This window comes from Osmia lignaria, chromosome 9 (genome assembly GCF_051020975.1).
Source record: "Osmia lignaria lignaria isolate PbOS001 chromosome 9, iyOsmLign1, whole genome shotgun sequence".
Taxonomy (NCBI): Eukaryota; Metazoa; Arthropoda; class Insecta; order Hymenoptera; family Megachilidae; genus Osmia; species Osmia lignaria.
Genome location: NC_135040.1, coordinates 11,170,883 through 11,195,741, shown reverse-complemented (window position 1 = coordinate 11,195,741; position 24,859 = coordinate 11,170,883). Strand labels below are relative to the sequence as shown.

The 24,859-nt window shown below is 42.6% G+C and overlaps 2 protein-coding genes across 3 annotated transcripts in view; one reads left to right on the top strand and one right to left on the bottom strand.

Moving 5' to 3' along the window:
- The window catches only part of hiw (MYC binding protein highwire), a 177,549-nt gene that overhangs the window by 13,660 nt on the left and 139,030 nt on the right, over positions 1-24,859 (bottom strand). The window lies entirely within an intron of this gene.
- On the top strand, positions 100-23,057 carry LOC117608673 (uncharacterized). 2 transcript variants are annotated; one of them, XM_034334137.2, is made up of 4 exons: positions 100-763; positions 19,461-19,880; positions 20,328-20,620; positions 20,878-23,057. In XM_034334137.2, the coding sequence occupies exons 1-4, from the start codon at positions 557-559 to the stop codon at positions 22,637-22,639; spliced, it is 2,682 nt and encodes an 893-aa protein (XP_034190028.2). In that variant the 5' UTR covers positions 100-556; the 3' UTR covers positions 22,640-23,057. The 2 variants fall into 2 exon arrangements, with proteins under 2 accessions (XP_034190028.2, XP_076546480.1); XM_076690365.1 differs by lacking the exon at positions 100-763 and adding an exon at positions 790-1,012.

Here is a 24,859-nt window from a genome sequence, read left to right as displayed (position 1 = left end):
CGTGGCTGGCTTTTATCTTTTTAAAAGGTTGAAGAAGAGGGAGAGTAGGCGAGAGCCGTGGCAAAGGCAAGGCTCGGCAAGGAACATGGTTCTTGGTGGGGAGCAGACACCGATCGTGCATGCCACCGACCACAGTTTCAAAGCAACCTCCGTCATGATCGCGTCAGCTGGCTTCTAGCTGCCCCACCTCTTCGGGAACAAGCGGTCCGCGCGCGTGTTTCCACTTCTTCGTGGCCGACTACTCCGATCCACCGATTCCCTTGTCCACTTCGCTGATTCCCAGCTTATCTCGACCATCGAAGAGACATATCACCGATCCCGAAAAACGATTCCCAGGGTTATCCAAGGAAAAAAATATAGATCCAGTACCTTATCGATCGATCGATCGATCGATACAGATGTAACCGGATTCGGCGAGGAGGATCGATGAAAGTGTCCGCGACGGGTAACGGTGTGCGGTGAACGATGTGAGGAAAGATCGGCGAGGGAAGAAAATCGAAGGCGATCGATCGATCGTTAGCCCGACCCTTTGTCCCACTGAGGATAACCATCCGAGATGAACGCGAGAAGAAGAGTGTTCAGTGGCCTGGACGGGCTAAAGTGTGATCGTGCGATCGTATTCTCGGTGTTTCTGTGGTGTCTAGTATTTCTGTCCGGTGGGGTCGAGAGTGCACCGCCCGGGATATGCGCGATGGACGGTTGCAACTGCACCGTCAAGGCGCACCGTTGGATTAACGTCAAGTGTGTCTTCGGCAACGATCAGGTGAATGAAACAGAAAGTACCATTCGCGACTAACCCGACGATATCCGTCTGACCGATTTCCAACATAAAAATCTTCGTTTTACCGAGAGGATTTTGCTCGTTGAAACGTCGCAACGATGATAATGACAGTGACGAAACGTGCGACGCAAATGTGCTACCGATGACTAACTCCCGAGATGATACACAACCGAGTAGGATCGACCGCATGGTCTAAAAATGGAGTCCTTTTGGCCGCGGAACGAACGGCTAGTACGTTTACTCGTCTTTAAAACGAGAAACGAAGGATTCCGCAGATTCGAGAACAAAGAATCTTCCTGGAACACGAACGCTTTGTAAACTAACACATCCTCTCGTCTCTTCGCGTTTCATTATCGAAAGTATACGTTTCGAAAGGAACGTTTCAATCGCGAGATAACGCGAAATCCTGAAATTCCTTCTTGATTTTTAAAACGTATTCCTAAGCGAATTTATAGTCATTCTCGTTAATGGAAATGGAATTTCCTCCTTCCTTTACGATCTGATAGATAAATCCTATCGCATCTTGGAATTGCAGTAAATTGTTTATTGGTCAGCATTCGAGATAACTGTACACGGGCTTATTGGTCCCATTGGTGAAAGTTTCCGGAACAAGGGATCTTGTTGCATTTTGAATTAGCATATAAATCATTGGTCCGTGAATATGGCGGGAATCACACAGCATCGTGCACACGGTAGACGCGGTCTGCACCATGGTACATACGTCTTCCATGAGCACGTTTCGCCGCATTATACGTATCCCAGAGTTCTACTTGTCGTTCCTGTTATCAGCCAAGCTCGGCTGGATACAGTCCAACCAACAACGAAACATCCCCGAGAAACCCGAACGAAATCGAGTTAGATCAAACGTGCTAACGGTATAATAAATTGACGTTGTTGTTTTCGCGATATTTTCTACGGTTGATCAGAGAAAATCGAATTACATCCTGAGAAATGGCTAAAGACGGAGCTGAATTCAGAAAAATAATAGAACATCATTGAACTCGATCGAAAGGTACTTTGGTATCAATAACTTCGTAAGAAATAGATAAGACAATGGTAATAACCCGTCGCGAAATCGAGGTTCGTCTCTGATTTCCGAGGTTGATAGGCCGGGTTAAGTATCGATGCTACGCTCCGCGACTACGAACTGTACTGCTCTTTATTCGCCATCGTTATTCCAATCTGCGAGCCGCGTGGATACGCAAGGATAACAAGTTCTACGTGGCAATCGCGTTTCAAAATTCCATTCGCGGCTCTCTTGCGGCTATCGCGGTAAGCGAAACAATTTCAAGCTTCCAAATTTTCGTCGAAAAATCAGCGAAACTTCCTCGTTGGAAATTCGCACGGGAATTTCTCTGCGTGGAATCAAAATTTTTTATTTAAACATTTGGAACCTCGGTTGAAGCAATACATTTTGAAGTAAATATAGAAACGTTATAATTAATCCTCCCTTTCATCGAGGATAATTATTTCTAAAATTGTGATAAATCTGATTGAATTGTCTGGTTTGTTGCATTTTCCCTTCGTTATCGTCGAAGAATTTCGCCAAGAATAGTTGCTGTGCGAAACTGGCCTCTATGCCGACCACGTTTCGTATCATTGAAAGTAATTTCTGTCGATCCGACAAACGCCTGACGCGACAGTCGTAGGCGTGACACGCATTGCTGCGTATACCGGGTGTCTCTAATCACCGATGAATAGGTAAACTAATCTCTTCTTCCTTTTTTCCGTTCCACGCGGAGATACGTCTATTATCCCGGTTCATTGACACCACGAGCGTTCTCCCGGTGTGATACACTTCCTAATCGAATCAGATCCAGCCACGACGTCACTTATCATTCCAGCGTTGTTAATTCTATTTACAGGCCGAGTTGGCAACAGTCGCGCGCGTTAAATGCCCGCCAGGCTTTCTTCAAAACGTGGGCTTTCGATCAATTCGATGCTGATCGTCGGACGAATGAGATACCGATTCGATTACGAGTAACAGTTACATCACCATGGCGCTAAATAGCTTCCGGTTATGGTAATTTAAATCCTAGAACAATGGAAGTTGGTCAATTGTAACGCAAATCTAAAAAGACGAACGATATCGGTTTTGTAAAATGATAGAATCGAGAAACCTAACAGGCGATAACATGGATTTACATTTAGATAAGAGTTATTCTGAGCTCCAATCTTTTACGCCGACATAATCGATAAATATACCCATTCATTATCGACCCATCGAAATGCATGAATCATCAGCTACAACAAGTTAAAATATTAGGTCATTACGAACGCATTAGGTCGAACTCATCGGATAGAAAATATTAAAAAATGATTATTTTATGCATAGATATTATTTGTAGAACGAGCTGATTTTACTTTCTCGGCAAGCGTACGCGTGGTCAAACGCGTTCACGATTCCTGTAGAAAGGTTTGTATGGTCTCCAGACACGAACTCGTGTTTATGCATTCAGAGAGGCGCCGAACGGAGTCCGAAAGCCGTATAGATCGTTGCGATAGGTCCCACGGAATCGTAGCTGGCGCATTCGCCTAAACCTAGTCGGCTTCCGGCGTGCGGCAACTTCCGGTCGAAGGGTTGACCAAACGGCCAAGAGGAGAGAGCAACGCATCGCGACTGCTCGCACGATATTTCTCCGCGTCTAAGGCATTGTTCTCTCATCAGCCTCGTAAAACGGTTTCATCTTCCTCTCCCCGTTGCGGTGTTCGAAAAAAAAAAAAAAAAAAAAATCGCTGATTAACCTTATCTCGCGGCCATTGACCGCAAATTAGCGGTGGAGCAATGATTCCAACGTATCGGCCGTGTACCGCAGCTTCGAATGAACCGCGTCGTGTCGATAATTTCATTGCATCCTGATAATAATTCAAATGAAATGTTTCGATTGAAAAATGAAACGATTGCAATTTTAGGACGTCATTCCTAGGCTTCGCTTAGTCAAGCAAAATTTCGTTACATATGAATTCCAAGATAATTACGATATTGGATCCTGGATTTTATAAATGGCGTAGGAAAATTTGTACTTCGATGCAGCACGGTGTACAGCGAGGTAGACTCGGAAGGGTTAATGGCTCCGTGTTGACACTATACAAGCGCAAATTTATTACTATTCATTTGTACGTCTAATACGATACTACAACGATTCCCTTGTATCACGATCGTGCGCTGAGAGCGAATAACTTGCGTACGATCGGAAACAGCGAGCGTGTGCGAACGATAAAAGCAGTTACAGCGGAAGCCAACAACGTTCCACGGTTATAAACGCTACAATACCCGCGTGTACGACAACGGCACGCCCGGACAACAAGCTGGCCCTTCTAATTATCTGACCCAATTATCGCGCAAATGTAGCCGTGAAAATGGCACGATCGTGACCCACAGTCGCATACGCAGGATATCCATTTCGTTCTCGTGATTCCAGGCTTCGACCCGAGGACAATGCCCGTTGGATTCTCGGGAACCGATCACACCTCTGCGGGTCTTTTATTCGTGCGATTGCTCGTCCAACACGATCGTTGGATTAATAAATTGACGGTCCACTATGGGGTGTCGGAGAGGCGAGCAGGGGGAGACCGCGGTGGGAATTTCATGCGGACAAAACGAACCACGCGATGCCCGAGAGAAACACCGTGTCGAATACTCCTCGACCGCCGCGCCGGCCCAATCCTTGCTCTGGCTCAATTTATTCACAATAGGCTCTTTCAACGAATTACACTTTGGTCCACGACGAATCTCTGGGTGTCACCGAGCCGTAATCATGCGGGCAGCGTGTCGCGCGAGACGAGACGCGAGGGGAATCGAAAGTTATGGATGCCATTTATCGTCGACCGTTTCATCCCTCGCCGGTTAATATTTTCACGATTAAGGCTTCTCTTTTCCGCGTCTTTCGTCGATGGACAAACGGCATCGAATTGAAACTTTGGATCCTGTTATCTTGTACGCTCCTGATAATCTGTGCGTCGATGCATTCGGCTTTCCATAAAACGATAGGGAATATCTAACTTTCTGTTGGATATAACACTTGCTATTGAGTGTAAAGAACTCATTGTACCAGCGGTTTAATAATAGACACGGTTAAAATTATAATTCCTGTATGTAAACACTGATATTTCGATTACAACATCTAACACTATTATTTCCAATTCGCCGTGATACACTTTCTGCAATTGAATCTTTGATAAGCCAGACGTTTTGATAAATTTCGGGTATATTAAACCTTTTCAATCGGATAATTCAGTCGCTTTCGGTATAGAAATCTCATTTCATTTGCAGCAAGGGTGCAAAACTTTCCCACTGAAATTGACGCGATTTCAACACTTTATTCGGAAAGCAGACGTTTAAAATTGGGGTGGTGGTGATTGATCGTTAGAAATTGTTCGCAGTGCGTGCGTGTTTAGATTGTACTTTGGTAGAGGAATAATTTCGATAACCGGATAAATGGCGCGAATGAAAATCGCGGCGCAAGGTGCATTATCAGTCGTTGCGCGTATCCCCGGCGGGCAGATAAATTATTTTAGGACGGGCCTCTTGGTGCACAATACGTGCACGCGCATCTGGCCCGATTGCGGTTCGCCGGCTTTGTCTGAGAATTCGCTCGGGGGCGTAGATATAGCCGACATCCTGCTTCGTTCATTCCCGACGATAATTCTCTGTAACACCCCGCGAGCACACTCGAGTTATCGCGATTGGCCACACGTGCGAAGTGGCCCGCTTGTTCGCTCTGTTTCTCTCTCTGTGTTACTCCTCGTTTCCACTCTAAGCGTGTGTAATTCACTTGCAAATTCACGCGTTGCTTAACGCGAGATTCAAGGGAACACAGTTCTTGTCGGTAGAGGTGGGTATCCGACCACCCTACGTTGCCAATTTTCAAACAAATGTATTCAAATTTTTTATTATTACGTAAATTAATCATTTTAACCCTTTGATTGCTGTGGATGCACATATGCGTCCACAATTTATTTCTTGTGTATCTTAATCATAATCAATACATATTACTATTTACACACCATATGTTATCAGAATAATATGATGTGATAAAACAAATTGAGAAATGAAATGAAAAAAAATAAAAACTTAATTCTTATTTCATACACATAAAACGTTTAAGCCTGGAGTACTCAGCAGGCAAAGGGTTAAATTCGGGAGGTTTAATTCTCTGTATTCGAAGTCAGCCTGCTCGTGAAATAAACGATCGATGGAATCGTATGTTTTTAATTCAACGATTATTTAGACAACGCTGTTGTATTTCTCTTCTTTTGTTTCCCTTTCTACCGGTTTAGTAGCAAGACATTTTATTGCTCTCCATTTGAAACGTAGGAGGTAGGTTTGTTATCCTCTCGTCTTTCCTCGTTATCGGCCATGAATCAATCGTTGTCTTCGTCCGTTTCGACATTAGATCGACTTTAGTTTGGATTTCGAGATCGAACGCTCTGGAAAGATCTAATAAGCATAGGATTTATTTATGGATCGGTGGAAGTAACACGCGTCGAGATTCTGAACGTCGTGAAAGGAAATGTCGCAATAGAAAACTGTATATACATGAACAAGTATCATTGAAAACTCTCACTGAAATTGAATACTTCAGCTTCGAAGAAAATTGATATTTAACAATAGAAAAATTGCTTAATTTTTTAAATAGAAATCGTTATAATCCCTTTCATTTTATACGAAGTTTAATCGAATTGGCTCGATGTATAATAACGGATAAAGCAGCCATTTCTCAAGAGCTTCTGTTCGGATATATCTTTATCCGGTTTTGCATTTTAAACCCAATATTTATGTTCGAAATACGGGGCATCGCGAAACTGATAATACACTATATCACTTTTATTCCTGTAATATCATTACTATTTACGCCGCGACGTTAGTTCGCTGCAGCATGCATATCCGATTTGCATTTCGAATATTTCTCACGTTTTTAAACAATACCTAGCGTCGAAAACGTGCCAGGTGTCAGGTAAAATATTGTCGCGGTAACTGTAACGCATAACCCAGAACTTTTACATTATTTCGTTTCGTGATGAGTGCCCGATCTCGCGTCACGTATTCCGTGTATATGAGAATATTTTCAACATATTTCTCGTCTTAAATACGAGATGTTGGCACGTTTTCAGGTGCTAAAGACGGCGCCTGGTTAACTTCGAGACGGAAGAAACGTGTCCAGGAAATGTTAAATAAATTTTGTATATATATAAACTATATAATCCATATTATTTTGGAAAGTAGACAAATAACAAATTTCTATTTTTCGATCAAGATGGTCTTATCGATCTTTGGGTAAAAGAGGTCAACCGTGTCTTATCCGGAGTTCCTTCGGGATACCTTCCTGTTAAGACCCAAGGTTTCCAAATTTTCCACGGAAATCGAAATTCGTCTCGGTTCGTTTTACAGAGAAACACGTGTGGGAATTGCAGCTGCATATGTCATTGTCAAGCGTGATTTTATCGAGCCAGAATCTTGGCATTGATGGTGCATTTTCTTGCATCCCCACGATCCTTATCTCAGGACGTTCGTATCAATCTTGTCACGTGTACAGATCAATAGAGTAATTGGATTTTAATTTCAATGCCTTGAAGGTTAAAATTAATTATTTTATTGTTATAGAAAATCTGTTTAGATTCTACACAATGAGATTTTAGATTTCCAACTCCTTGTAGCGAATAATTATGATAATTGCACTACGAATTCATCTTAGGATTTCGGAAGAGGATTTAAGTTTAAATGATCGAAACTGAAACGATTACGTCTAACTGAGATCTTCTTTGTTTGAATGTAAACTCGATGACAGATGTATTAGCCAAGTAGCTTTAACTTGTGAGCGGTACTCGACGCGTTCGAGTGCCTCGAGTGTCCCAGAATCTCCAGTGTTGTTTAAGGTTTCAGACGTCGAGCTGTTCGTCGTGTACGAAACAGCTTGATGCACTTGTCGCAATCGCTGAACGTCTACGTGCGTTTACAACGCGAGATGAATAGCCTCGCCGAATGCGCTCTAAAGGGCTGAGTTGGCCTTTTCGTTTCGAAAATCGCTCGTATGTCAGCTTTAACACTGCCTCCAGTCTTATTATACGATTCAGAAAGCTGCTTATTGGGCTGAACTTTATTAACCCTTTTGTTTGTCATTTCTAACTTTAGAAATGCACTGGTTTAAAAGTTATGCTTATGCATTTTTACCATTTTTAACGTACTTTCGAGGTTACTTTGACGCCATTTTTTAATGAATATTGCTAGCTTACCTTAGGTTAGTTTTTTAGGAAACCTCTAAAATACGCTAAAAACGTTCGATTTCAAATAATTATAACTTTTAAACCGCCGAGTTCCTGAAGTTAAAAATTACATTTTTAAATTCTACGCATCAAAAACTATTAAATGGTAACTGAAGAGGTGAATAATTTCGTATCCTTTAAAACAAAATTCAGCCAATTATTGTATAGGACAATAGAATTTTCACGTTTACAGAACAATCGTAATACGAGATGAAAATTTCCTAGATTATTAAAATCTGCTCCAAAATGAAAAGATGAAACCAGTCCGTAACAAAAGTCTAAATATCAAGAAATTAACATAAGCAAAAATTCACCTGGACAGTGATAAACATCTCTCGCGGAAACACAGTCGGGCGTCCGTGTCTCGTTACCGAAACGAGTTGCGCTCGGCAAATCAGAGCTCGTCGCGGGAATAAAATCAGCGGGAAAAGCTGTTGGCTCGACCTTTCCAGCAAAGAGCAGCACTTAGAGGTCCGTCCGGTCTCGGTGCCCCGACGATTAACCGAATTATCCGTCCACGCGGATGGCAGTCCACGTATAATGGCGGCGTGTCCGTCGGTCTCGTGTGTTCGCACACGGCCCGGCGAAAGTAATTTCGCGGTGACGGGAGAAGGAGCGTTAACGCGTGCACCGTCGTTCCACGAATTAACTTCCGGCATTCCGGTGACAACCATCGCACGCGAAATTTTGGAGCTTTGCGCCCGCCTGCCTGTACGTATACGCGGCTACCGCGCGCTTATGCAATCCTGAATGTTGCGGTTCGTCCACCGACGATGTTGCCAAATAATGTCCCGCTGTTGGATCTTTCAAATATTCTCTGATCTAGCTCCTGCCGGGCTTTATTTATTTTCTCTTGGATAATAATTGAATGGAAATGGAGCTTGGGAAAATTAATGAATTCGAAGTAAAGAATCGAAAAGTTGATTTAATTAAACTGCACCGCCGATGCAATATCGAGTGCATACTGGCTACTTGCTCGCAAAGCGATCCATCGATCGGACATTGAACTCCGATTCTACTACCTGGCGTTCATGAGTCTCCGGTTTCGACCGAGTATCCACTCGCAACACGATTCGAAGTAAACGGTGGTCAGCACCGCGAATTAATCCGATTCCCGTTATCGATTATCACCTCGGGACCATCTTCCTGAAGGTATCTCGTATTCCGTGAAACGTCAAGCTCACGAAACGTTATCTCGGTTTCGTTGATCCTACTCGGGTGGACGTGTCAGGTTGAAACAGAGAATACCCGATGTTTGCATTAATTCTGATTTTGAAGTATGTATTTTCAATATAAAATAAAGCTGGTCTTTCTTTGGAACAAACAACGAATGAATATTCAAAAGGTCTAAAAAAACTGGTCTCAGGAAAAAGGATAAGCTTCGACAGTGAACATTTCGAATCGTAGAAATGATCGTGGTCGTGCGATGGCTTGTTTCGTTTTAAATATGCTCGATTGATCACGAGGGTCCCCCTTCTGCGTCAGCTGGAATTTTAAATTCGATTTAGCTTCCGGGAACAGTGAAGCAGACCCCTGTTGCGGTCTCGTCCGACGTTTCTTCCGACAGCCAACTGTGTCAAATAACGATTCCCCACAGTGGTTTTCGACATTTAGGAAGTTTTCGTATTTGGACCAAGGATTTACCAGAAAGTTCAGCTCTCGAACCGTCGCTTCTTCGCTACGCCATTTCAAACCATTGAATTACCACTAGAGACCGCCTCTTTGTATTTCATTTTCTCCTTCCACTACTTGCCTTTTCCTCTTTCCTTTCCTTTTTTCTTCACAATTTTTCTTTGTCCCGTTCCCCGACTTTCACGAGCTTCCACTTTTATACCCTTTGCTCTTCCTTTTAAGTCAATAAACCTAATTTCCTTTTATCTCGTTTCTCGCAAACACTTATGCCCCAGTTTCAAAGCAGGTTCATTTAAATGATTGAATTATTTACTTTGGAATTGAAACGCATTGAATTCTACGCTAAAATTCTAGAAAATCTTTTATCGTTCCTTTACTTATCACTTTTAGGATATTGAATTTTCATTGTACGCGTGGGATCGTCAAGATTGTCCCTGAAACGCCACGTTCCACCGGTTGCTTCTTCGTTTCTTCGGCTCTGAATCACACAGTCAGATAACATCGTTATCTACCGTCATTAAGAGCTGCGTATACATCGGTATGCGTGTCGAGGTTTTTGTGAAACTCATCGCTTTTGTGAACAGCGATAATCGGAGAAGAATTACGTTCCACCGGAAGTGGAGTAGGTTCACGAAGCATGTAACTGTTTGAAGATTTCATGCTGCGATCGTTAAAATTGCAAACGATTTATTTCCTTAATCATCGCATCAATTATTCATTTTCTAAAAATATTCACGAGAAAATGATTGTTGCTTCTAAACGAATACGCTTATCGATCGATGGTTTCAACTTTATCCACGAAGAAGGCAACGCTTCTGACGCGTCGAGCGGGGTTAATCGAATCTCGAATAACTCGATTACCGTCGACTCAGCCAGAATTACAATTGTAAACACCGACTATCCTATCTTACAGAGTGGTATCTGTTTCCAGCTCTGTTTCTAGGCTTCTTCAATTAGCCTCTCTACTCGCGGCCAAGTTCGACATCGATGCAAACTTTCGAAAAGTTTCATTGTTTCCCAGTCGCCTCAACTTTGTTACCCCTTGATCTACCTTCACCGTGAATCAGTGAGAAAGTCTTAAAATATCCTCGAACTTCGCAATCTTTTCATAGTCATTAAGATATAATCCTATTCGTTTCGATAAATAATTCATCAACCGCCTAACACTCGTTCCTTCGGAAAGAACGAAAGGAATGCACCGTACTTCGCGCGAACAGGAAGAAAAAGAAAGGATTTCTCGCGTAACGCAGCCAGATTTAATATTCAAGCCGAACCAGGGTGTTCTGTGTTTCTGCGAACGAGATAAAAAAAAAATTGATTCCCTTCATCGTCGCTGTTCATGGCTCGTACATAAAATCGAACCGGGTTTCCTCTCGCCCTGAAGAGGCCACGTTTTAATCCACGGCCTCGCCATTGTCGGTCGTTCGTCAATTTCGATTCAGCCAGCGACTAGCCGATAGATCGTGACTCGATGCCTTAAACTGGACGGGCTCGATTGTTCGGCATTCGCGACACGTGCCTGGAAACTGCTTAATTATTTATCTTCTCGATCGAGTATTTCTTCGAGCGGTATAATTTGGGGGTCGACGGGGCGTTTCGAAATGCGAGATTCGGAGCGATCCTCTTTGCCGAGTGCTTTGCACACTTTCACGGAACAATTTTTCCTCGGCAATTTATATCGTCGCGTTCTATGCTCCGTGTCTGCAAATTTCTCCAAGAGCCGTAAATTTCTGCCACCCCTGTTTTTTGACACACGCTGTAAAGAATTGCAGCTTACCTTGCGCTTTTCAGAGAGCCTCGAAAATAAGAACGCTCGGACGAGTCTCGAGGAAACACCGGCTGTGTCTTTCGACGAAGCGAGGTTGATTTCGTTTCTGATTTAATTCACCTTCGTTGCAAACGACTATTCAACGCCATGGCCTATTTTCTATTTATTTATTTGTGAATTTGATGAATTTAAATTCCATGGATTTAACTTCGAGAGGGTCAAATCAATTCTTGTATAATTTCTTTTCTACTTTCTTCGAGGTTGAAACCGTGCAGAGGAGGAATCTTCCTCTTTCTTTAGTACGTTTTTTCTTCGCTTAGCCAAGCTATCTGTTTCGAGACGCGGCTATACTCACATGCAACCCCTTGAACGACCTCGTTGTTCTTCATGGCAAAGTTTCACGGAGGAAACCTTCGAAAAGCGAAATCCCTACGCGTTAAGGGTAACGTTATCCCTTTTGTCGCTTATGACCCGGCGGATACTAAACTCGATTATTCCGTTAAGATTTCCTCGTCGTTGAAACTCTCCATCCCCCTTGTGAAACTGTACACCGTACACTGGTCTCCCTTTTAAGGATGTATTTCTTTTTTTTTTTTTTCAAAGGCATCGCACCGACCACGGTTATGTGGGTCGTTTGTAACCAGTTCTGAGGTTTTTTTAAGGGTTGGCAGGTTGCGTGATTTAGTGGCTACAGCAGGTGTTTCTTCCAAAGAAAATAAACTTTTAACAAACGACCGAATCTTTTTAGAGTTCGGTGTAAATTAAGTTGAAAACATTACAGGATAAGTTATTATGGAGGAAGTGTTCATAGAAGATTGTTATTAGTGTATGGGTGTATGGCATGCTTTCCAGCGGTTCCTTTGATCTTTTTTTTTCTATAATAGCTTCACAGCTTCAAGTGGCATCCTGTATGCCATCAAATGAATTCTTAATTGTTTTCAATGGCCTTCCTGTGTTTCACTCTCTATCACTAAAATTTATACAAAGGGCGTCTCATATTTAGGAAGTGAATTGAAATTGTAGAGTGAAATTATTATTATAAAACCACTTTGTTTTGGGAAAATTTGAACGGAAATTTTCCAAAGTATCTTTCAAAGGTCGCACGATAAATTGACGTTGAATCTCGAAATGCTTATTCCGAGCCACGATCGATGATTATTCATATCCGTAATTAATTTAACGACAATCGTCAGAGCCCCGGAGTTCAAGCGCCGTTCATAATTCTCCCGCCCCTTTGTGCTGGCAACTAGATGCAGAAATAGCCGGCGTTATCCCTGTTCCCATCCTTTGAGTCAGCGTACGAAATGGCACGAATTTTAAGAGCGGTCTTAGTCATTCATCGAGCGTGAAAACAGGGAGAAGCCGGTGTTTGTGACGACCTACGCAGGAAACTGGTAGGAAGCGTCCGTTCCCTAACGCTGGCCCCGTTCCTCTTTATTTCGAAGAAACTGTCCCAGCTGTTCCGGAGCGATGCACCGAGCCTGACGTCACTGATGCACTCGAGAAAATCTCCGTAGTCTAGCGTTATGCGTTACGGGGAATCGTGTTTATAAATCTTTCGGCTCGCCACTTTGTTCCCTCGACGAAAACAGGGGACGATTTTCGTGCTCTTATAGCACTTCTTTTCTTTCATCAAATTAGATTTTTTAAGTACTACGTTTTTTTATTTTTTCCTCAAATGTATTCTTTGCGATCGATTAAAGATTGTAAATATTTCGAGCGAAATGCAATGATTTATTACACTCGAAGGGTGAAATGATCGCGATGCGTCAGTATTGGGGATACTAGAACGTCCAAGAGGGGAATCAATGGACCAGCCATGATAAAACGGTTTACACGACCAGTGACCGCTGTTATGACGCCAAGATTGCAGTAATAGGCGAAACAGAAGGTAATTTGACGGTTCCGTTTCGAGTTCATTTCTTAATGGAGTGACGGGTCAGGAGTGGTCAGCAGGAAGTAATTGCAGTCCCATCGCCGCACCCTGTCCTCGATCGTTCTTCGTCACGCGATCGGCTTCATCTTTCGTGTAAAACACGATTTCAAGCACGGTTTCATGCCCCACGTTCGTTTACCTGTTTTGCATTTTTTCTGCTAACAACTTCGTCACAGATACAGCATTTCATTCTTTAATATTAGTACTAATTTCATCTTAAACGAAGAATATTTTATGCGTATGTTATCAGGAATCTATTTGGTAAAGAATAAAACGATTAATATTTCACACATTTTCTAGACATTATATGCAATGCCGAAAGACAAACCGGCAAAGTATAAAATACTCTCGCTAATGACGTTTCTAATGTCACGTGGTATTTTCGTTTTTCATTTATGTATTTTTAATGAACACCTTTTCATAACTCTCTTTTCAAGTTTTACTTTTTTTGTGAGAAAGATGATTAAGTGTAATTCTAAATTAAATTCTTTCCTTCCTTGCTGCAACAAGTAGGTTCATATTTTATTTTATTTTATTTTCCTCATTAAAAACAATCCTATTTTTTATTTTATATTTCTTTCTTTTTCATGTACGTCTTTTTAATAAAATCATTTTCAAGACTCTCTTTTAATACTTTGCCTAAATAACATTTGTCATTCTACAGAATGCCTAGGAAAAGTTTATATAATATTAAAATAATTCGAATATCCCACGCTTTGCCCCAAAACGCCATGAATTCTATATATTCCCTAGACATACTATGCAATTCCCGCTTTTCATACATTGTCGCTAACACACACAACGTCGAGTAGAAGTGCACTATCCGCAAGATTAATCCTGAAATTAAATTTCCCTCACGTTTTTGGTGTCTTCCAAAAGAACCTAATCTTCCCAGAAAACATAGTTTCATCCCTCCATTAGAAATCTGTCCGTCTCAATGGATAAACTGTAACCACGAACAAGAAGCTCGTTTCATAAAGCTCCTCGTCAAATGTTCTGGAAAAAAATAAAACTCCGGTCATCTAAAAAGCTTCGCCACGAGTTTCGACGAAAATGTAGGATAAAACGCAGCCGACTGGGAGGAATATCGTCGTAATCGAGTCTCGCGATCGAGAAACGTTCGACGTTCTCGTAATTTCACGAGAACCATCCAGCCAGGGCACACTGGCCTCATTGTTCCCTCCCGATGAATTCCCTGACATCATTTCCATTGCTTCGCGCCAACCGTCCCGTTTCGTCCGGCCCAATTAACGTGGGTGTTAATCCACGCGACCTGCTTGCCCATGCGATGGAAAACACACGATCCGAACGACGCTTTTCCACCTGAGAGCTCGGCTCGCTGAGTTCAAGGCGAGCCTGTCGCTGGATTGAAATCAAGCCGGAGAATTGCGCCGCTGGAAACTGACGTCGACCAGGAAAAACGAACGAACCAAAGCGGCTTCGAGTTACTTCGGAGACCCTCGTGAGCTTAGAATCGTGCTAAAGACTCGACTGCATACTTACGTGAGTCATCTGCTCGCTAATGAACGTTTGAAACATTAGCCAAGGGCTACTCGCAGCATTGTCGCTCGAGATACTTTCGAATAGTTCTGCTTAGAAAAGGAATTATTTTTATCTCGAACAAATCTGTAGACGATTAGCTTCGTTGCTTCAGGTGACAGAGCACGTACACTTTTCCCATTAAGGGAGGCGACGCGATAGTACGACGAGAGCGTAAATGCAAGTAGATGGAACGGTAATTCAGAAAGGCGACGTTGGAATAACAATTATTTAATTATTCCTCGCGCACTCTTTCCGTGGAAGAAGCTCGTGTTTCTTGACGACAGGATCCCGTAGCCAGCGCATTACAATGAATCAAGTGGTAGTTGGTTTGAATCGCTTTAGCCCTCGAGTCCCAAATGGATGTTGTGATATCTCGCGAGAGCCGAAATACCCGCGGATAAACGAATTTAGCCGCGTCGAAAAGAGGGAAAGAAGCGTAGGTAAAGGGGCAGACCTTCCAGCGAAACGCGACGAAAGGGAAACGGAACGTTCACCGAGAATAGCGCGACGAGAAAGATAAACAAATTGTCGAAAATTCCATCCCCGGAAAAGAGGAAGTCTCGTCGTTCAAAGTGGCGGAAAGATGTCGATTAAGAATCAACGAATACATACTTTGCTGGGTAAAAGTTTGGAATCATTGAAAAATAGGGTATTTAAAAAGAACTGAACTACCTTTGAGTATCGCTTCCAGGATAAAACGATCTTTTTCTCAACACTCGTATAGCATACGAGCAGGCTGCACTGCTACACTATCACTAATGCAACATAATGCACTAGAGCCAGGTTGAGAATAAATTACGTACACCTGTGAACCACAGGTTGGAGCAGTAGTTTATTCGTACGTGAAATTACAACGTGCTCTATGATATTATAACAGCGCTCACGGTTTTCTCAGCGAATTAAATGCCTTTCTGTCAGTGATTAACCATCAGGTATTTCGTGCGAAATATTTTGTAACATTTTTAGTTATGAAACGAGTGGTGGAATTTGAGACAGAGAGAATATACCATTTTTCCCATCCCTAGCAATGCAGCTTAACGAACTCGAGAATCTTTCCCCACGTTGTACAGCATAGAAAGGGCTCGATATACGAGGGTATTAAGGGATTAGACTATCTTCACTCGACTTAACCGAAGAAGAGACCAGACGTCTCGATTTTTGTCCTTTCGACCACCGCGACACTGACGAGCAAACTGCTCCAAAACAGTTTCGAGGTTTAGTACACACAATGCCCTTTAAAAGCGATGGAGGAGGAGATTCCAGTCGTTTGTAGAACGGGTTGCACCGCCTTTTCCCTTTAGGATTCTTCGTATCCACCCTATTCCTCGAAAAATAGGATTCTAGGGTGTCTGTCCCTTCGATTCCCTGGCTTTCCATGCTCGAGAGAATGCAGTTTCCACGATGCAACACGGTTCATCGAGCAGCAACGTTTTCTCATGTAAATTTCAAGCTCGCTTCCTAACTTATACTGGGTGTCAGCTAACTAGTGGTGTACGTAAACAGAAAAGTGGCAATTTTCTAATACATGAGAAAATTCCTTGAAAATCTAGAAGAGAAGAGATAATTTAAATTTCAAGACATAATCGAATATCTATATACGTTTTTATTTTAAGATTAAACAAATTTCCATTATTATCGAAAATACGACTGTGTTCTTAATTTTCAATTTTTCAAAATTGAATGTTATTTTTTGTTGCAATGTCTACCATTAACATCATTTCATAAAAGGTACAGACGTGACTGCCTTTGACATCTGTCAAAAGATTCTCTTTTTCTTCTATTGAATCAAGATTCAAATCTTCAACTCCATTCTAAAGGCAGTTTTCAATACATCCAACAATATGAACAGAAATGTGAATATTTTGCTACGGGATAGCAATCGTAGGTCGATGGTTAAAATTTCATAAACAAATTATGCGTGAAATCAGCATATTAGTCGAAAAATATATAAACTAATACGTTTACTTATACCGAACAAACTATTTCGATGCTACGTACGTTTATCTCCTTATTTATCGAATCACCCTCGTATACCGTAGAAGAGTTTTCAAGAATTTCCTCGGAAAATAAGCCGCGTATAAAGATACGCTGCTCTACATTTACTCTTTCGTGCAGAATGAACAAATGCAGAATACAGAATTTTTGTTATTTACATGAGCTGTTACCGGACACCCTGTATACCGTGTTTAGACGGCGCGACGGTCCGGCAGGGATTTTCCGGACGATGGTGTTTGCGCGAGCGAGGCGTCGCTGGAAAAGCGGTCTCGAAGCTTTTCCAAACTGTTACACGGGTGCCGGTGTTCCTCTTTTTGCAAAGATAAACTTTGCAGCGTCGTGAATATAAATCACCGGTGTGGCGTGGGGAATCCGAGGAAAAATGAGACGCGACCAATCCGAGCGACAGTCGTACTCCATTTCCTTCCAGTCCTTTTGTAAATTTTTTTCATTCTTTGAAAAAAGCTCGTGTCATTTCAAATCCATACGTAAACAGAAGAATTATTAGTAATTCTTAATTCTGTATTTTAAAGCCCTGACAATTTTACTTTTCCATATGTAACATAATTTTTAATTGGATAATTCTCATCAGACGTGACATATTTTAAATAGAAATGATAGAATTATTATTTGCCATGACGTTCGAACGTTTCATTAAATCGGGGTATTGACAAACGTACAGGTAGCAGGGAACAGGCCGGAAGCCGACGTCAGCGGAAGTACTTTTAAAGGTAGCTCGTCGTGGGCCAACCATTTCTCTTTCCTCCCTTTCCCTGCCCACCTCTTTCGATCTTCCTTTCCCCGAAAAAAACATGATTAATATGGCACTGGAAACTTTGTTAATGACTACTTGTAAATGGATTAACGTTGGCAATTCGGGTGGGACATAATTATGTGCAATTTTCATGACAAAGGAAGGATTACAATTCGTATTGCCATTCGTTCCACTTTATTGAGGTACTTATTTGACTAACGATTCCATGAAAGGGCAACGAGGAAAGCATCCGCGGCATGGGGTATAGTTAGCAATGGCTCATCGACAGACATAGGTCTCGTTATATAATGAAAATGTAAATGTGAAAAAGGATGCGTACAACTGGGCATGCAACCTTGGACGTGCTCGATACAGATATTCCCGGTAATCGTGTGCGTTTCAGTTTCATGATTCATTTTTCACGAGGAGTAGCACGAGTAACGTTTCCCATCTCATCGTGTATGCACTTTCCGTTCGTTGAATTAAAAATTACTTTGGGGGTGATTAATATTGATGCTCGCCCTTCCCGGTGAGTACGAACAAAGTAATTGCGAGAATTCTATAGAATTCTTGATGGAACAAATTAAATTATTATGATCAGTTAAAAATATCAGATATTTCATCTTTTAATAACAGTAAAATGATAGACGTATTTATGGCAGTCGTTATTCATTTGCGACAGAGTTACTTGATGTTCGTGATTAATGAACTCGTTTCTTGTTATCTGGATCTGTTTTTTCTGTACCATGACGCAGGAATGAAAGAAAATCGTAGGAAAAATATCGGAACATAAGATACATTCAAGTAATTATAGATACCAAGCATAGATACCATGGAATATTGATCCTTTTTTTAAAATTTGATAAAAACTTTTAATAAAATAATTTTAATCAATTATAAAATAAGTGATAATTTCAAAGTGTTCATGATAATTTAATAATCGTGTATACGATAGAATTTTGCGTGATATTAATTTGCAACACACGAGATCAAAGGTAATTAATTAACGACCACGATGTTAATTATAACACGCTACCTTCCTGTTTTCCTTTTTTCTGCTTTCTCGTAGACAAATAGAAATTCACTTGTTGATTTTAAAACGCGACGGGGCAAAAGACTTCCGTTTCATTATGGAAATTTTTAACTATCTAATTATTATTCATCGCCGTCTCAGTCGTAACAGGCAAATTATTCCGAGAAATTATTCCCCGGGGTCTATTAAAATTCCCTCGCCTACTCGTTTCTCTTTTCATCGTTACTGAATCGTAGATGGGAGACAAAGAAAGAGGAATCCTATAGAAACAATGATATTTGCAATTACATGGCGAATGAAACCGACCTCTCTAATCCTTTTGTCACATTATTGCTATCAATCTTTGTCATTATTAAAGGAAGAAGAATGTTTCCCATCATTTGCAATGTGTCAAATTATTTCACTAATTTATTTCCAGAACTAAATTCGACAGAATGCTTGAAATTGCTGGCATTCTTCGAATTTTCAAGTAAGCTTGTAACTTGGTATAATCTCTTAGGAAAATGTAATTAGGCATAGGTATTTTTCGAGCTATAATTCAATGTTTCAAATTACGGTATTATGTCTCAGGTATTCTTTGAATTTGAACACAATCCTTCGAAATATCCCACAGAAGATTTAAGAATCGAATTATCTATCCCAGACTGGACAATAGATCATCCCAGAATTTTTGACGATTCTCATAGAAGCTTTGAGGATTAGAATACATTTCTGAATGCAGCAATAACCTATGTTCTTTCTTATTTCTGTCGTCAGGACGTGGAATTACTGGAGGGAACGATTCCATCGGACGTGATGGAGGTGGAAGTATCTCACTGCAGAGAATTGAGGATCCAGTCAGGTGCATTCGCAGATGGTGCACCGTTGAAACGCGTCCACGTGTCAGGGATCTACAGTCTGGTAGCGAACAGACAGGCATTTCTGAACCTGAGCGCACCAAACACGCATCTCGAGGTATCCGAGTGCAACAGCGTAATCCTGGAAAGTCATGCGTTCAGGAATTCCAAAGGGACGCTCAGCGTCTCTATATCCAGGTGCAGACACGTGGGCATCAAACCAAACGCCTTCTCCAGATTACTGTGGATCACGGTGAGAGAGGTGCCGACCCTGGAGCTGTCCAGCAACGCGTTCAAACTCGAAGCTTCTCAGCATGGCAGGCATGGACCAGCGACCAAGGTGAATACAATTCAAATTAACAGATAATTCTCTGCTTTTTGGCCCACATACCACTCAACGTGTTAAGCACCTCAAATAGTTGAATTACTGGAGATGAATCTTCATCTTAACTTTAACATTACGCGATTTAAAATTAATTATTCTACAAATTATTTCTCCATTTTATTCGGAATTTTGAAGCGATTTTATATGTAATTGCGTGTTTGAAAATTTAACGAGACTCCTCGCCATTAATATAGATTTAATTTTCGATCAAACAACAAGCTGGAAAAGCGAAGCTCAAAGTCCTGGCTGTTTATTTTCTCGCTCGAATTGCAACACGTCTATCGTTAAACCGTCTATCGAACGGGACTAAGAGTACACATTCGTTTAGACGAATTGGCGATTTTCCAGCATCGGCCCCATAGATCCTTCGGGTAATCATGATTTTCTAATTCTCTCGCGCAGATTATGTTCCAAAGCGTGAGAATCACGGAGTTGCCGACAGCGGTGTTTCCATCGGCGGTGGCCGAGATCCGTATGGACGATATCTGGACGAAAGTGATCCGTAAGAACGCTTTCTGTGCCATGACGATCTTCAGCGTGACCATCAGCAACGCTTCCATCCAGGCGATCGAAACTGGGGCGTTTAGTGACAGAGCGTTAATCCAAAGCCTCGAGTTCGTCGATGTCAGATTGAAGAGTATCGAGAAAGGAGCGTTCAGGGCTGGCCACGACAATCTGACGATACAATATTCAAGGTACGTGGACGAGACGCTGTTTTCCAAAGAGAACTAATTCATTAAAGACTCGTTGCTAATGATAGCACAAGTTGAATAACCAGTTTTTCTTCGTAAACTGGGTCGCTTGCATAAGAGTTCTTCTTTAATGAATGTAGTTATTACTGCGCGTCGCTCAATATAATTACAGAATCGCGAAGTGGAGTAAGACAGACTCAGTTTCCGAAAGCAAACGTCCAGTAACATTCGAAGCTGAACATGAAATTTTATATTTACAGGCTGTCCGAGGTGGATACAGGAGCTATCGACATATCCGCAGCCACGGTCAGCTTCAACAACAACGAGTTCCAGAGCCTCCATCAAGGTGCAATCGTGCTGCATCAATGGAATCACATAGCGATCGATTACAATCTCTTCGTCGATTTAGAAACAGACGCGATCACGGCCGAGGTAGACGCCACTTCGGCGCCGAACTTCGAATTTTCCTTCACGGGAAATCATATAGAGAAAGCTCGACCGGGTTCTCTGAAATTCGCGGCCATCTCTCAGCGGGTGAACACCGCTCGCGTGGGGAACAACTACTTCAAGGAGAAGTGCAGTTGCAACCTGGACAGTTGGATACGCGAGGTGACCGGTAAAAACAGTTCCGTTTCATGGATGATGGACTCCAGTTACTGCGTGGTGGATCAACTGTTGGACAGGTGCTTCAATCTTCCTCAGGGCTATATGTCCATGAGGAATTTTACAAAGATCATCTGCATGCCTGGCGATCATATCAGTTGCGAGAAGCCGTCCGCAAAGCCGGAGCCGAGCGTCAGTCCGCCCAGCGTCGGTCCCCACGTCTACCCAAGGCACAAGGGATACTTCGACGTGGAGATGAGCGACTCGGAGCAACTGCAACGCGAGAAGCGGATCATAGTGGTGATATGTGTGCTAGCTGTGTTGATAGTGCTCGTGGTGATCCTCAGTTCGGGAGTTTTGTACATGCGAAGGAACGGCGTGTGCCCGAAGTTGACGTCCGGTCATCTGATGAATCTAGCCAGCTGGTTGTCGCCCAGCAGTGGGATGACGGCTGCCACTTCCGCCAGGTCGATCTCTAGGTTAAGCGTGCACGAGTACGCGGGGCTTCAGCCGGAGACCAGGATCCTAGAGGTGGAGACTCAGCCTGAAGTGGCGGAAGAGGAGGAGGAAGACGCGGAAGGGTTGTATCCTTACACCGAGAACAAAGCGACGCAAACGTTGCCCGAGGAGCTGACGGAGGAGTACCTGAGGGATCTCAGAGAGAGGCTGAACGATCCTGACAATTATAATCAAGCCAGAGATATGATCGAGCATCTGTACGATCTGATCAAGGTGGAGGAGAGTTGTAATAACAATAACGATAGGCAACCAACCGGTAGAGAAGAGAACGCTTACGACGTGATCCAACCGAAGCAGAGGAAGCACAGAGGTCCTCCGAAACCCTCGGTTAGCGTCGGTACCAAAGCACCATCCTTAGAGAAGCTACTACCTAGCGGTATTCAACCCAGACCACCTCTGACCGAGTACACCGAGCCTCGCGACCAGAGGCCCAACGAACAGAACCATCTCTACGCCGAGTTACCCGGCGACGAGACTGTCCCCAGCACCAGTCGACTGTCCCAACCCATTCTGGCTACCCTGGCCGGAAGAGCGCCTCAACCGTTACCTCCGGACGTGGTGAACGATCATTTGATCAACGATCACTCGAGCCAGGCGTTCGGTAGCCTGAAGACTGAAAAGCTCAGGCCTCCGGATAGTCCAAAGTTCGAGTTGAACAGAAACCATGGCCGTCCCATGAGCTTCCTCAAGGCTCTGGGCGAGAGTATCCTAGGTAGCTCGAAGACCAACAACAAGAGGCCCAATTCGTTGCTCTGCGAATACGCCGAACCGTCCGACGCGACTGCCCACCTGTACTCGGAACTACCTGAACCCCAAACATCGACTCCTGCCGGCAAAATGGCCAACAGGCCGTTGCCCACCAAACCTGACCAAGATTCCGTGAACTTGACGAGGTCATAACCACGTACCCCGTCGATTGTCTGTGATAAATAACTGTCGTGAACGACAAAACTGTATTAAGAGATCCTTTGTCTCTATGTTTTTCTTTTTTATATTGTTCCTCGAGGAACGATGAGGAAGTGACCAGAAATAATTAAAGTTCCATGGGACATGGGAATGTTGATCAGTGCCTGATGATGAGTGAGGATCGTGAGAAGTATCGTTTTAAGAGACACGTTTTGTAAAAAGATAGGAAAATTTAAGGGACTGAGAGTTGTTCGATCTCGTTGTATCTTTTCTTTGGTTCGCGTGGACAGATCCGTTGGACGAGCAACGAAAGACGAGTTCTAATTAACGACTTGCCTAATGAGACCACGGATGTATCATAGATTTCTATATATTTGCTTCGTCAGATATTATTAAAGGAGTATTTCACATTCCTCGATCGTCTTTCATTCCAATTACCTAATTTTTCCAGTTCCTAACTTTATATCCCCTGATTCTTTCAAGGTTACAATTTAATCCACGAAGAGGAACGTAATTGATATGAAACACCTTGTTTCACTTGATCCTTTGTAGAACAAAAGAATTTAAAGCGTACGAGCCATGAATTTGCAACAGGTGTAAGATTAATTCCTGAAGATTCATTTTCTCTTCTGACCATGAACATCCTCGTTGTTTCCACGTTCACGGTGCTCCCGAATTTGTCTTTCCCAGGAGAAGAGCCCGAAGCTACGCTTGTCTTACATCCGCCGAGTTTACGAGCCTTTTCACCGTTACGAAGACCCTGCGACTGCGAACTTCATCGCTGTTTTACGCTCGTAAAGTTTCTCGCTACATTTTCCCTTTGGGCGATCCTCGCAACAACCAACTACACCATCGTTTTACCATCACGGTATCCGTGCAACCATCTCTGTCGTTGTAACTCCATCCAGTTCGGCGAATAGGGTACTCATACGCCGTTTTCTTTGCATACTCAATAGTTATAAATCCACATATTCCCACAGATTTGGTTGTTTTCTAAATTTTATAAAGGTCTTTCGTTTGGAAATCTTAACTCGTTCGGCGAATAGGGTACCCATACGCCGTTTCTTTTACATACTCAATAGTTATAAATTCACTTATTCCCACAAATTTGGTTTTTTTCTAAATTTTATAAAGGTCTTTCGTTTGGAAATCTTAACTCGTTCTTAGGAGCATTAAAATTTGACGTTTCCAACATTGAAAAATTTTAATTTCTCCACATTCTATAGCGAAGAAAATTGTAATTTCGTGTAAATATCTCCTGAGTCCAGAAATTTGAAATTTCGTCACGGTGACCTCTTGTATTCCGAATCGAATAGCGGTCTTATCTGTCGAGGAAGCTTGTAATTCCAGCGTTGATCCCGAGGTCCTCCTCCGGCGACGTTCTTTCTCGGCCGGGAACGCATTTCGGGTTCAGGGGTCGACACGGATATTTTTTCTCGTTCTACGGAGCGGCAGTGGTGCTCGACGCGAAGGGAGCAACCGCAGGACGAGGAACGATTCGGTTCGTAAGGCTCCGAAAAAGATATTCTTAATCTGTTTCGTTCTCTGGGCGTAGTCGATGTATATTCCGCGGCGAGACCAAACTATTCCACGAGGAATGTAACAGGAGCAAATAGAGACGGCTAGCTAGGGAGGGCTGCGATGCAGCTGTTGATGTTCAAACGGCTGTTGCCTCTTGCCTTCCTCTTCTATTCAATTTTTTTCTTTCCCTTTTGCGGCACCGATCCTCCGTGGAAAGCAGAAAAGTTTCAGCGGGGAAAAAGAAGAGCGCGGTGACACACTCGGGGGAAAAGCCTGCGACAGTAAATACCTAGTCGGGAAAAGTATCCGTCGTTGAAGCGTTAAACACGCGAGTAGCTGGGAAATTATTTCATCCTGATGGTTTGGGACCGTGCTTTGGGGGTGACATTTTGGAAAAATTATCCTTAGAGGACGAGCAAGGATTATGAATAATATAAAAAGATTTTTTCTGGTTACTCTGTATTCCATTTAGTTAATTAGTTGGAGCCGCTCGCGTGTAACGAGGATCGTGTGTTTCATTAATGAACGTGAGAGAAAATTTAAATAATATAATTAATTCTGGGCACCGTAGCTTTATACCTATTTCAATCATGATTTATTTCTGTGACTTGGCTTTAAAGCAATTTCATCCGCCGCAAAATAGTAATCTTCTTTTCGCGAAACTTACACGACTATTTCAGACGATCAACGTTA

Coding starts and splice junctions, on each gene's coding strand:
- LOC117608673 (XM_034334137.2), top strand. CDS start 557: ATGAACGCGAGAAGAAGAGTGTTCAGTGGCCTGGACGGGCTAAAGTGT. Junction 19,881..20,327: donor GGCATGGACCAGCGACCAAG/GTGAATACAATT, acceptor TCTCTCGCGCAG/ATTATGTTCCAAAGCGTGAG. Junction 20,621..20,877: donor CTGACGATACAATATTCAAG/GTACGTGGACGA, acceptor TTATATTTACAG/GCTGTCCGAGGTGGATACAG.